The sequence below is a fragment of the Leptonotus elevatus genome, chromosome 14 (genome assembly GCF_054856555.1).
Source record: "Leptonotus elevatus isolate MCC_2025b chromosome 14, RoL_Lele_1.0, whole genome shotgun sequence".
Lineage (NCBI taxonomy): Eukaryota > Metazoa > Chordata > Actinopteri > Syngnathiformes > Syngnathidae > Leptonotus > Leptonotus elevatus.
Window position 1 is genome coordinate 1703636 of NC_141252.1, and position 13691 is coordinate 1717326.

The 13691-nt window shown below is 40.1% G+C and overlaps 1 protein-coding gene across 5 annotated transcripts; it reads right to left on the reverse strand.

Annotated features, from left to right (window-relative positions):
* Positions 1–3270: 3270 nt before the first annotated feature.
* LOC147162498 (uncharacterized) lies at positions 3271–13524 on the reverse strand. Of its 5 annotated transcripts, none has more exons than XM_086094865.1 (15): positions 13216–13524; positions 12951–13054; positions 12734–12778; positions 8190–8354; positions 7966–8066; positions 7151–7233; positions 6802–6922; positions 6551–6689; positions 6388–6483; positions 5818–5916; positions 5591–5724; positions 5433–5513; positions 4143–4626; positions 3528–3619; positions 3271–3466 (listed from the first exon to the last, which is right to left on the reverse strand). In XM_086094865.1, exons 3-15 carry the CDS (start codon positions 12773–12775, stop codon positions 3355–3357), a joined length of 1749 nt encoding a protein of 582 aa, XP_085950991.1. In that variant the 5' UTR covers positions 12776–12778; positions 12951–13054; positions 13216–13524; the 3' UTR covers positions 3271–3354. The 5 variants fall into 5 exon arrangements, with proteins under 5 accessions (XP_085950991.1, XP_085950990.1, XP_085950987.1 ...); XM_086094864.1 differs by having other exon boundaries at positions 3528–3613; positions 5591–5736; XM_086094861.1 differs by having other exon boundaries at positions 5591–5736.
* Positions 13525–13691: the final 167 nt, after the last annotated feature.

Sequence of the window (13691 nt, forward strand, 5' to 3'; positions counted from 1 at the left end):
GTACCAATTTTCCGCACTTAAATTTGGGGGGGGGGGTACAAAATTATCAATATTTTGTGTTTAAAAACTAAGTTGGATTAAATTGACCCAAATAGCAGTTGGCCCTTTTTTGACAGATAATTGGGCTATTTTGAACCCAACATTTTTAGACCTGCCTCTCATTCAGTCAACTGGACTCGTTTCCAAGTCGCTACTAATGACGACAAGCGCTATAGACAATGGACGGACGGACGGACGGATGGTTGGTTGTTTGTCTAAATGTGCCCCGCAATTGGCTTGGCGACCAATCGAGGGTATACGTTGCCTCAGCCAGGATAGGCTGCAGCTTACCCGTGAGCCTTACGAGGACAAGCACGATACAAAAGGTATGGCTGGATGGCTGCAGAAAGCGGGCAGATCCGCTTTGGGCAAGTTCTCACTCTTGTAGCTTCAACTGTTACGCTTCCTTCTCAGCCAACAGCTGCCAAAGTCTTACGTCTTTTATGCAGGGGGATGAGGAAAAGGGATTCTTGCTTTGCGTTATCTCCCTTTTTTTTTTCTTCTTTTTTTACGTGACTTGCAAAAGGCGACGGTGATTCCGCCGCCCCCTCAACTCTACACTGTGACTGTTCCCAAGCCACACAAAAAGTTGCCTTCCCCGCCACCCTAGGCTCGGAATTATTATTTTTTGCACATCGAGCCCCGGCGAAGTTCGATTCCCGTCAAGCCACGATGTCAAAACGGCGGCGGGGTGGACGTCGGAACGGAGCGCCAAGCTACAAACGTTTTCCTCCGCACCCCCCAGGACTAAAAATCCAGACAACCGCGCCGCTCGGATGTGCCTTTTGGTTTTGTTTTCTACTATACGATGTCTCTAATATGCTCAAATGGAAACAAAACAAAAAAAACAAGTTGCCTATGTAACGTTTAGAACAAAAAGCTATACAACTATGAACTTGTACATGTTTGTCGATGTGTGCGTGCGTATGTATGTGAGTGTGTGTGTGTGTGTGTGTGTGTATATATATATATATATATATATATATACACACACACGTGTGTGTATATATATATATATATATATATATATATATACACACACACGTGTGTGTGTATATATGTGTGTGTGTATGTATATGTGTATATATATACTTGTGTGTATATATATATATATACGTGTGTATGTATATATATATATATATATATATATATATACATACATACACGTTTGTATGTATATATATATATATGTGTGTATATACGTGTGTATATATATATATACGTTTGTATATATGTGTGTGTATACACATTTGTGTGTGTATACATATGTATGTGTATATATATATACATGTTTATATGTATGTGTGTATATACACATATATGTGTGTGTGTGTATGTATATATATATATATGTATGTATACATATATAAAATGAAAATGTATACACTGACTAAATAATTTGTATAAAGTGACATTTCTGGTTGTACTCATCTGCAGCTGTTCAATCCAATAATGCAGAATAATAATAATCATCAAGAGCGATGCTGCGACAGTCGCATCAAAACCACAAAAATAACACAGACAATCTCCATGGGTAGCCATTTTATTCTGTTTGAAAGTTGTTGGGTTTTTTGTTTAAAAAAAGGGTTAATCTGGCGAGCACTTCATCCTGCTAAAACTCATTCAAAACGTCTTCTTTTTTTTGAGTGGGAGAAACACACCTTGTGCACTTTAGGCCGTCCTGTTTGAGGAGCCAGCCCATCCCCCATCGCACATGGATTCAAAAGACATCGAACCGTCTCCAGCTCCCATGAAGATGATGATGATGATGAACATCACAACAACGAGCTGCTTCTCTTCCTCTTTTAAACGGAGAAGCATGTTTTTTTTTTCTAGACAGTATTTTTAGGTTCTTTGCTGGGTTCTCCGGATGCTATGTGGCCTTTTAACTGCTTTGTATTAATATTATTAACGGTCTTGATGAGTTGAATAAATCAGCCAGTCTTATTTTCTACTCTAAGCCCCCTCCTCACTGCTCTTGTTTGACAAGGCTGGACACGTTTTTCTAAGTAATACATTTAGTGGCCAAGGCCGTTGATTTGCTCAACTGCAGAGAGTGACGTACATTGAATTTCAGGCACTTATTAGAGGCGAAGATATAATATAATGATATATTAGGCCTTTTCGAGATCCCTTTTTTTTATTTAAGATGCCATATTGCATACTCAACTCTTGGTATTGGCAAAAATGTTGAGCATTGTTTTCCAAAGTGAAGGCCGATGTTTGCAAATTATTAATAACCAAAACAAATTGAAAATTTATTTGAGTCACACTTCTAGTTTATAAGCTTATGTGGTTCAGCATTTGTGGTGGTCTTTTATTTTTTTTTCTTCAAATCTATTCTCTGCTATTCATTGAAAAGTCACCCATTTTATGTTATTGTGCTCAGGCCATAACCATGTCTAATATTAAAGTATTGCTTTAGTGCCATCTTGGTCAAATCTGTAGAAATGAGGTGTGGAACTTCATTTAGTCATGCAGAAAAGTGCTTTGGCTCCATCTTTTGGCATTTATAGGCAATTACAAATTTCTCTTTATTCTCGTAAGAATTTCTACCACGGCAAAATATGATTTTATTCTCATTACGTCACAAATATGTACATTTGTAATGCGCCGCTAAAACTTTTAATTGGGTCATTCTAATTGCTATGAACTAAATAACTCCGCAAGTCCGCATAGTGACATTGAAGACCGGATCCCCGAGCCCAAAATGTTTGAGAAGACCTGAAGCAGTCAAAGGGTAGCCTGGCAAACCACACCCACTTTCTTGAATAAGAATGACAGGCGTCCATAGACAGCGACTCGGCTCCGGCAGAAAACAGGCCGGCCAATCGAATTCGTCTATATGCGTGACGTCGTCTTCGTGAGCAACGTCACTCTTCAAGTCATTCACAATTGTATACAATGTTTATATTCTATATTTTCCCTTGTTTTGTATACTCCTTATTGTGTGAAATTAAGAACCTTGGGGGGAGAAAAAAAAGACAAAAGTCATTCACTACTCTCTCTCTTCGGCTTGTAGCCATGTTGGATTTTTACACTGCCTGTGTCCAAATTCACAAGGCTGGATTAGTCGGCTGCATGACGTCACTCGCGGCGCGACTCGACAGCACGCACGGATTTATGACTGATTTGCACATGAATGGATTATCGGTCAATATGCTAACGACAAGCAGTATTGACAATCCATTCATACGCAAGTCTGTGCGTGCTGTCGAGTCGCGTCGGGAGTGACGTCATGTAGCCGACAAATTTGGCCTTCGGAGAACCCTGCATTGTGAATTTGGACGCAGGCACGATTTCCAGACAGGCTAGTCAAACGGTGCTGCAGGGTCCCTCACTGTCCTCGCTGTCCTCCCACAACCGTCCACTGGGCGGCGCCAAAGAGAAGCCCGACGGCGGTGGCTGGGCCAGGCCTTGTCTGGATCTAAAGATCAACAAAACCGTGACATTGCCGTCCAGGCAAACATCCTTTCGGTGCGGCTTACCTCAGGTGTTCTCTCAAAGTCAGAAAGTTTGCCCTGGTGGAGGTCTGGACCGGCACGAAGCCTCTGTGCTCCTTCTCAGGAGACGCCTGCGCCTGGAACATCAAAGAGTGCTGAAAACTTGATAGCATTTTTGCTCAGGGGGGTCCTTGTGAAAAAAGGTGGGCAAAAAGACCGCTTAAGAGGGGCTGTGGCTTGTCATTAAAAGGGTGAAAGCTGTCGCAGATGGGGCCTGAAGACATAAAATAGCTTTTTAGCAACTAGGAGTGTTTTTACCAGCCTGACATCAATGCTAACGTGATGCTAACACAAAAAAAGGGAGCGAAAGCAGTCACCTGCTTAGCCGGGTTGTTTCCTAGATGGGCCTAAAGACCGTCTTGACAAAAGTGACTTCTTTTTCCCCCTTTAAATCAACTTGAAAGGGACTGCAGATTAGCATCATCAGTAGCCTTATGCTAAGACTAAAAAGTGTTCAAAGTGGACTCTTGCTTAGTCGGGTTGTCCCAGATGGGCCTGAAGACCTTAATGAACAAAGCTGAACCATTAAATTTTAACCCGCCGTGTTTTTACTGACTTATCCTGAACACTAGTTTTATGTTAAAAAAAAATAAAGGTCACCTGCTTAGTCGGGTTGTCCCAGATGGGCCTGAAGGCACTCTTGACTCGAAGCGGCGGCGATCCTGTCCTGACGGTGACCAGCCTTTTTCCACAGGAGCCAGCGGGAGTTGACAGGTCCGAGGGGGTCCTCAGAGGAGGGTGGGGGGTGCGTCTGGGAATCTGCCAGCGGAGGCAAACGCTCCTATCCGAATGTTGTTGGGAGGATGGCTTGAGGAGGACCGGAACATGGCTGTCCTCTTCCTCGTCATCATCTTCCCTGCAGGAGGTCACCGAGGAGTCATCAAAGGGAGACGTGTCGTCCGGATCCGTCCGTGAATCCTCGGGGCCCGGGTGACCCGCTGGTTTCAGAGTGACGGGGCAACAGTGGGCGTGCGCGCAGCGGCAGGTCTGCCGCCTCACCGGGCTGCAGGACCAGCATTCCACGCGCATGGCGTGCTGGTCCACGCCAGACCCGTTTATCAGGCCTGACACCTGCTGGTTCCGTCTGGAGGAGAGATGATATTCACACAAGTGTTTTTAAATTGAGATATTTTCTGATGTTTAGGGGGGGAAACAGGATGTCAGTCAAAAAATAGAAAAATTTCAATTTTACTGATTAAAATTTTGATCATTTGATTTAAAATTAAATTTCGAAAAATATTTAAATCTGAAATTTGTTTTACCAATTTATTATATATTATATTTTCATTTAAAAATAAATATATTCCATTTTCATCTTTCATTCATTATATATATATATTTTTTTTTTAATTAAAATTACAGATTTAAAAGTTTTCTGTCAGAAACGTTTTGTATATTCTGGTTATTTCTGATTGTATTTATTTTATTTTATATATTTTTAAATAAAAATACAAATTTGAACAAATAAACAAAAAATACATTAAAACATTTTTGGGGTATATTTTTTAAGTAATAATACGTTTAATAAAAACAAATATATTCTTGTTGATATACACATATATCTTGAGTTTAAAATTAAAATTATTCAAGCAAATTTTTTTACATTTTAATACAAAAAATCTGATTTATTTATTTAAAAATAATGATAAAAAATGCAAAAAAAACATGTATTAAATTGTCAATTTATATGTGGATTTCAATAAATGTTTTAAGCATTAGTATATAATTTTAATTAATTGTCAATGTAAATACATTAAAATGAAAATGTAAAAACTTTTATTTATTTATTATCATGTACAGCAGTATTTTACCATACATTAGAAAGAATTCTCATAGGTGCATGCAAACTTTTCTTTGTATTCCCTGCCACTAGAGGGCGCCCGCACTAACCTCGGCACTGCGCGCTCTCGCGTTGTCCTCTGAGGGGCGCTGTTTGCACACGAGTCGCCGGCCTCTGCGTCGCTGCAATTACTGAAAAACAAGTCATGCAGAGAAAGACACTTTTAGGTGAACAACTACATATGAAGTCGACTACTTTGTCCACATACGGCGGCAGCGGCGCTTCTCCGCCTTCCCAGCGGACGTCCTCCTCCAGGATGACGTGACATCGCGACAAAACGTCCCTCAGCGCTCGCTCGGTGCTCAGAAGCAGGCTGCAGTCCGGATGCTCTTTGCCCGTCCACTGCAGCAAATTCTCAACAGCCGCAAAGCAATTTCATTATTTTAATAATGTATTGTTCTGTTAGAAATTTTTTTTGTGTGTGAGGTATCTGACCTGGATGTGACTGAGGTAAGCGTGGACACGAGTGACGGGCGCCAGAAGAAGCGACAGCACTTGGATTTGCTCCTTCTCCTTTCCCGCTTGGCCGCCTCCCTGTTTTCCACAGAGCACAAGCTACAGTTATTATTATTATTTCAAATTCAGTCATTCAAATGTTAACACAATTTATTTATTTATTTTTAAATAATAATAAATTCAATTTGTAATGCACTTTTCATCAACATGATCTCAAAATTGCATATGCCTTTCTAAATGTAAAGGTTTTCAGGCCTGATTTAAAAAGATTTATTGTTCATTTCAAATACAAATTTTATACGTTTTTTTTTTTTTATCACCGTGTACGTATCCATAGTGTAGACAGGAAGTTGCATGCAAACATTAATTTGTATTTATTCCGTCTACTGCCAGCAGGGGGCGTCAACACTTACATTTTAAATTTACCGGTAGATAAAATTATTAATTTCGAAAACTAAATGTTAATTTAAACAATTAGATTTTTTTTACACCCAATCTAGTTGTTTTTTATGGAATAATTTAGATTCATTTGACAAATGTTGGCCGGACCTGCTTGTCCTCATTCTTCTCCAACTTGTGGACTTCCAGAGGGAGGAAGGAGGCCAGCGCGCCCACGTAGCCCACATACGCGTCCGAGAAAGACGTCTGCAAACACAAATTTCGCTTCAGTGACGGTCGACGTTCGAGAACCCCCGCCAAGGCACGCGCTCACCTCGTTCTGTCCGACCAGCCGCACCAGAACGTCCCCCACAAGGGACTTCCAGCGCTGGGCGGCCAATCGCTCCTGCAGTGTGTCCCTGAACAGCAGGTGGCGCTGCAGGAGCCGCTCCACCAATGAGGCGAACTTCTCGCTGCGTGAAGCAGAGTGGACATTTTAGAGCGTGGCAGAGTATTGATTAATTACATATACATATATATATTACATTACATATACAGTGGAATTACAGTATATGACAATCTTACTGAGGTTGAGTGGTCACATGTTGAGTGGGTGTCGTCTTGTAGTTATCGTAAAGTTGCGTCAAAGTGGATACGTACTCCCACTCGGAGTGGAGGAGCTGCAGCGCCACCTGGTGTCGCGCATCTGTGTTGCACAAGGATTCTTGAGTCGCCTTCAACATTTGTTTTGACAGTCATTCATGCTACTTGTTTTGATTTATTTATTTTACAAACTGTAACCCACGCTAACATAATGAACATCAGCAAAACTACAATGTTGTGTAAAAAAGAACACATTAGGCCACATGGATAATAATATCTTTGTACTATAGCTTGTCCAAAGAAAAACATTTTGTGTGTTTGTTGCTGTGACCTGTTCCTTCCGTCAATCCAGCTTTGAGGCCCTGCAGAAAGCAGTGCAGCAAAACTTTTCCTCGGCACGCCTTTGCTGGATCACTGCAGTTCGTGGAATGACAGTACATAAAAATAATAATGATGAAATGAAATGTTACAGTACAATGTGTGTAACGGTCATGTTGGATACAGTGGAACCACTATGTGTGAATGCATTAAAAACAAAGCATTTCCCGAGTGTGCTCGTCTTTGACATCATTGGCACATCGTTGACATTTTTCGTGTTGATTAAAGTCAGTAAAGTTTTTTTTTAATTGTTTAATTTTTCTTTAAAAACAATTTTTTTTATAATTAAAAGGTACAAATCATGTACAAATTTTAAGTGATAGTTTTTTATGAGGCTTTAATTTTTATTCATTTTCAATTAATTTGTTTAATTTATAACATTTATTTTGTTAGGGTGTCTGTTAATTTCTTTTGATTTTAATTAAATTACAAATTCTATAAAATGAATCTTTTTTCATGAATTTGAATAATGATCAAGTTACCCATTACTTTTTATTCAATTAATACTTTCTTTAAACTTTTTTAGAGCAATTTTCGTTTTCCTATTAAATCGATTATTTTGCATAACTTTGTTTATTAGTTTAATACTGTAAACGATTACAATACATGAATCCACTTTTTTTAATCAAATATGAACTAAAGCAGGGGGAGGGGAGGGTTGTGCTTATTTTTTAAATTAAATCCATATCAAATTGTTCATTTTCTTATAAATTGTTCAAATGAATCATTTTCAAACGTGGAAATTGAATAATCACCCGTTTCTCTTACGTTTCTGCACATGTGGCCGCAGTGCTCTCTGCGTCCTGTTGATGGCGCTGCGTGTCTCCGCGCATCACCAGCACCTGACACTGCATCACGCCCAATTCCTCCTGCAGAAGGCGACAACGTCGTCAGCTAGCCATCCACTTTCACTGCACAAACAAATGAACAAACAAACAAAACAAAAAAAAACAAAAAAAAAAAACGCTCCCTAACAATGCATGTGACCTGACCCTGAGGGACTCCACCAAGGCCTCCAAGTGCCGCGCTTTCTCCCGACAACGGCGCCGGTTGTCCTCCAGCTCATCGCGCAGGACCGAGTCTCCGTGTTGGACATGGGCCAGCTCCAGCAGGGCGCTCGTCAAACCCGTCTTCAGCTCCGAGACCATGCACTGCAGCTAAAATCGTTTCAGACCATAAATGTTTCTATGACTCTTTTTCTCCCAAAAAAAAATTCTCTTTTTTTTCACCATTATTTTTATTTTTAACCACATTTTTATCTTTTTAAGAATTAGGATTTACAAGATTTTAAAATGTTATTCTTGTGAGAAGCCAAAAAAGTAGGCCTAATCAGGAAGGGTTTTAGGGGTTTAGGGGTTAGGTTTAGGGGTTAGGTTTTAGGGTTAGGGTTAGGGTTAGGTTTTAAGGGTTAGGGTTAGGGTTAGGGTTAGGTTGTTAGGGTTAGGTTGTTAGGGTTAGGTTGTTAGGTTGTTAGGTTGTTAGGTTGTTAGGGTTAGGGTTAGGGTTAGGGTTAGGGTTAGGGTTAGGGTTAGGGTTAGGGTTAGGGTTAGGGTTAGGGTTAGGGTTAGGGTTAGGGTTAGGGTTAGGGTTAGGGTTAGGGTTAGGGTTAGGGTTAGGGTTAGGGTTAGGGTTAGGGTTAGGGTTAGGGTTAGGGTTAGGGTTAGGGTTAGGGTTAGGGTTAGGGTTAGGGTTAGGGTTAGGGTTAGGGTTAGGGTTAGGGTTAGGGTTAGGGTTAGGGTTAGGGTTAGGGTTAGGGTTAGGGTTAGGGTTAGGGTTAGGGTTAGGGTTAGGGTTAGGGTTAGGGTTAGGGTTAGGGTTAGGGTTAGGGTTAGGGTTAGGGTTAGGGTTAGGGTTAGGGTTAGGGTTAGGGTTAGGGTTAGGGTTAGGGTTAGGGTTAGGGTTAGGGTTAGGGTTAGGGTTAGGGTTAGGGTTAGGGTTAGGGTTAGGGTTAGGGTTAGGGTTAGGGTTAGGGTTAGGGTTAGGGTTAGGGTTAGGGTTAGGGTTAGGGTTAGGGTTAGGGTTAGGGTTAGGGTTAGGGTTAGGGTTAGGGTTAGGGTTAGGGTTAGGGTTAGGGTTAGGGTTAGGGTTAGGGTTAGGGTTAGGGTTAGGGTTAGGGTTAGGGTTAGGGTTAGGGTTAGGGTTAGGGTTAGGGTTAGGGTTAGGGTTAGGGTTAGGGTTAGGGTTAGGGTTAGGGTTAGGGTTAGGGTTAGGGTTAGGGTTAGGGTTAGGGTTAGGGTTAGGAAATCAATCAGGGTTTCTATAACACACTCCACAGGTTGGGTTTATGGTTTGGACCAAAGCAGGGTTTATATAGGATCCAAAATGGTTGAGGTTAGGTTTTTAGACTGGGGTAGGGTGTATACAGAGACCGAAACAGGGTTTGTACCAGATTCGACGTGGTTGAGGTTAGGATTTTGTGCTGGGGTAAGTTGAACACCATACCTGAGACGGGTTAGGGTTAGGGTTAGGGTTAAGGTTTCAAACTAGGGCTAGTCTTTCAAATTAGGGCTTCAAACTAGGGCTAGGGTTTCATATTAGGGTTTGAAACTAGGGCTAGGGTTTCAAATTAGGGTTTCAAACTAGGGCTAGTGTTACAAATTAGGGTTTCAAACTAAGGGTAGAGTTCAAAATTATGGTTTGAAACTAGGGCTAGGGTTTCAAATTAGGGTTTCAAACTAGGGCTAGTGTTACAAATTAGAGTTTCAAACTAAGGGTAGAGTTCAAAATTAGGGTTTAAAACTAGGGCTAGGGTTTCAAATTAGGGTTTGAAACTAGGGCTAGGGTTTCAAATTAGGGTTTGAAACTAGGGCTAGGGTTCCAAATTAGGGTTTGAAACTAGGGCTAGGGTTTCATATTAGGGTTTAAAACTAGGGCTAGGGTTCCAAATTAGGGTTTTAAACTAGGTCTAGGGTTTCAAATTAGGGTTTCAAACTAGGGCTAATGTTTCATATTAGGGTTTAAAACTAGGGCTAGGGTTTTAAATTAGGGTTTTAAACTAGGGCTAGGGTTCCAAATTAGGGTTTAAAACTAGGGCTAGGGTTTCAAACTAGGGCTAGTGTTACAAATTAGGGTTTCAAAATAGGGTTAGGGTTCCAAATTAGTGTTTCAAACAAGGGCTCGGGTCTCAAATTAGGGTTTCAAACTAAGGCTAGAGTTCAAAATTAGGGTTTTAAACTAGGGCTAGGGTTCCAAATTAGGGTTTAAAACTAGGGCTAGGGTTTCAAACTAGGGCTAGTGTTACAAATTAGGGTTTCAAAATAGGGTTAGGGTTCCAAATTAGTGTTTCAAACAAGGGCTCGGGTTTCATATTAGGGTTTAAAACTAGGGCTAGGGTTTTAAATTAGGGTTTTAAACTAGGGCTAGGGTTTCATATTAGGGTTTAAAACTAGGGCTAGAGTTCAAAATTAGGGTTTGAAACTAGGGCTAGGGTTCCAAATTAGGGTTTCAAACTAGGGCTAGTGTTACAAATTAGGGTTTCAAACTAAGGCTAGAGTTCAAAATTAGGGTTTTAAACTAGGGCTAGGGTTTCATATTAGGGTTTAAAACTAGGGCTAGGGTTTCAAATTAGGGTTTGAAACTAGGGCTAGGGTTTCATATCAGGGTTTAAAACTAGGGCTAGGGTTTTAAATTAGGGTTTTAAATTAGGGTTTTAAATTAGGGTTTTAAATTAGGGTTTTAAATTAGGGTTTTAAATTAGGGTTTGAAACTAGGGCTAGGGTTCCAAATTAGGGTTTCAAACTAGGGCTATGGTTTCATATTAGGGTTTAAAACTAGGGCTAGGGTTTCAAATTAGGGTTTCAAACTAGGGCTAGGGTTTCATATTAGGGTTTAAAACTAGGGCTAGGGTTCCAAATTAGGGTTTTAAACTAGGTCTAGGGTTTCAAATTAGGGTTTCAAACTAGGGCTAATGTTTCATATTAGGGTTTAAAACTAGGGCTAGGGTTTTAAATTAGGGTTTTAAACAAGGGCTAGGGTTCCAAATTAGGGTTTAAAACTAGGGCTAGGGTTTCAAACTAGGGCTAGTGTTACAAATTAGGGTTTCAAAATAGGGTTAGGGTTCCAAATTAGTGTTTCAAACAAGGGCTCGGGTCTCAAATTAGGGTTTCAAACTAAGGCTAGAGTTCAAAATTAGGGTTTGAAACTAGGGCTAGGGTTCCAAATTAGGGTTTCAAACTAGGGCTAGTGTTACAAATTAGGGTTTCAAACTAAGGCTAGAGTTCAAAATTAGGGTTTTAAACTAGGGCTAGGGTTTCATATTAGGGTTTAAAACTAGGGCTAGGGTTTCAAATTAGGGTTTGAAACTAGGGCTAGGGTTTCATATCAGGGTTTAAAACTAGGGCTAGGGTTTTAAATTAGGGTTTTAAATTAGGGTTTTAAATTAGGGTTTTAAATTAGGGTTTTAAATTAGGGTTTTAAATTAGGGTTTGAAACTAGGGCTAGGGTTCCAAATTAGGGTTTCAAACTAGGGCTATGGTTTCATATTAGGGTTTAAAACTAGGGCTAGGGTTTCAAATTAGGGTTTCAAACTAGGGCTAGGGTTTCAAATTAGGGTTTCAAACTAGGGCTAGTGTTACAAATTAGGGTTTCAAACTAAGGCTAGAGTTCAAAATTAGGGTTTTAAACTAGGGCTAGGGTTTCATATTAGGGTTTAAAACTAGGGCTAGGGTTTTAAATTAGGGTTTTAAACTAGGGCTAGTGTTACAAATTAGGGTTTCAAAATAGGGTTAGGGTTCCAAATTAGTGTCTCAAACAAGGGCTCGGGTCTCAAATGAGGGTTTCAAACTAGGGCTAGAGTTCAAAATTAGGGTTTTAAACTAGGACTAGGATTTAAAATTAAGGTTCCAAATTAGGGTTTCAAACAAGGGCTAGGGTTTCATATTAGGGTTTCAAACTAGGGCGAGGGTTCAAAATTAGGGTTTTAAACTAGGTCTAGGGGTTTAAATTAGGGTTTCAAACTAGGGCTAGGGTCTCAAATTAGGGTTTCAAACTAGGGCTAGGGTTTTAAATTAGGGTTAAGGTTCAAAATTAGGGTTTTAAACTAGGGCTAGGATTTAAAATTAGGCTTTTCAAATAAGGGTTTCAAACTAGGGCTAGGGTTTCAAATTAGGGTTTCAAACTAGGGCTATGGTTTCATATTAGGGTTTAAAACTAGGGCTAGGGTTTCAAACTAGGGCTAGTGTTACAAATTAGGGTTTCAAAATAGGGTTAGGGTTAGGGTTTAGGGTTGAGGGTTTAGGGTTTGGTTAGGGTTAGGGTTGGGGTTGGGGTTGGGGTTAGGGTTAGGATTTGGGTTGGAGTATAAGGGTTAGGGTTAGGGTTTGGTTAGGGTTTGGTTAGGGTTCGGTTAGAGTTAGGGTTTAGGTTTAGGGTTAGGGTTAGGGTTTAAAATGCCTGGTGAGTGACATGGGAGTCAGCAAATGAGAGTAAAAATATCATTTTAATTAATTAATTTTTGTGTCAAAATGTCAGATTTTTTTCTTTTCAATAAAATGTCAGATCTTTTATCACAGACTTCACACACAGTGTCTCTACTTACTTTGGAGATTTCCGTGACAAGCTCCGCCTCCTGAGGCTTCATGACCTGACACAAAAAACAAACACACACGCAGGTGCAAAACCACAAATTGTGAAAACTCACGACCACATTTAAAACGCAATCACATCTTGGCCTGCATGAAGCAGCATGTGGCTTGCAAAAAAATGCATGTAAATCGGCTGTATCTTGAATTAAACATCATTTTGTGGTTGTTGACCTGTTTTTGGCAAGGTGGGGGCCCCCCACCGGTGGCCCCTCTGCTCAAGGAAGTGGCAAGCCCCGCCAAAGTGCATGCCCTGCAGGAGGTCAGCCCGCCGCAGTCTGCTGAACAAAGCACGCGCGATGCAAATAAACAACAAAACCACTGAAAAAAATAATGAAGAAAAAATAAAAGACAACGAGCTTTTAGGATATTTTATACACTCATTTTATATGAGAAAAAAAAAGCAAGTCGAAATAGTTTTTTAAAAGCGAAAGCATACCTTAGTTGAAGTCCTTGTAAAAGATGCTCCTTGATACAGTATTCCCTTGTTATTTCCCGTCAGCAACTTTAAAAATACTTTTTATATCTCCCCTCTTTGCACTACGGCATGAATACTCCTTACATTATGTTTCCTCCTGAGCATGTAAAAATCTTACTTTATATTTTAAGTTTAAACACGTCTAAAAATATTTAATTATATTGCTATTTCCTGCTGCCCCTCGAAAAAAAAATCTCCTTCATAATCCGTTTTTCTTCAGGCAACTGCAGATATGCTCCTTTGTATTCCTTTTTTGTGCTTCTTAAAAAAAAACAGCCCCAGTGTTTGCTGAGCACAGTTTTTTTATGCTCAGTGTGTGGGCAGCAGATGTCCTGTGTGACGTCACCATTCATGATGAACGCATATAAAACATGTAATTTACATATTTTATTATATGGGTAACGGTATAAAAATATATATTATTATATTCATTTCTA

Bases quoted from the DNA above. Each gene is read 5' to 3' on its own strand.
- LOC147162498 (XM_086094861.1), bottom strand. From the start codon at position 12,775: ATGAAGCCTCAGGAGGCGGAGCTTGTCACGGAAATCTCCAAA. The intron at 6,484-6,550 runs GTGAGCGCGTGC...TTGTGTTTGCAG, and splicing joins GGCTGGTCGGACAGAACGAG to ACGTCTTTCTCGGACGCGTA. The intron at 5,917-6,387 runs GTCCGGCCAACA...TGTGGAAAACAG, and splicing joins AGAAGAATGAGGACAAGCAG to GGAGGCGGCCAAGCGGGAAA.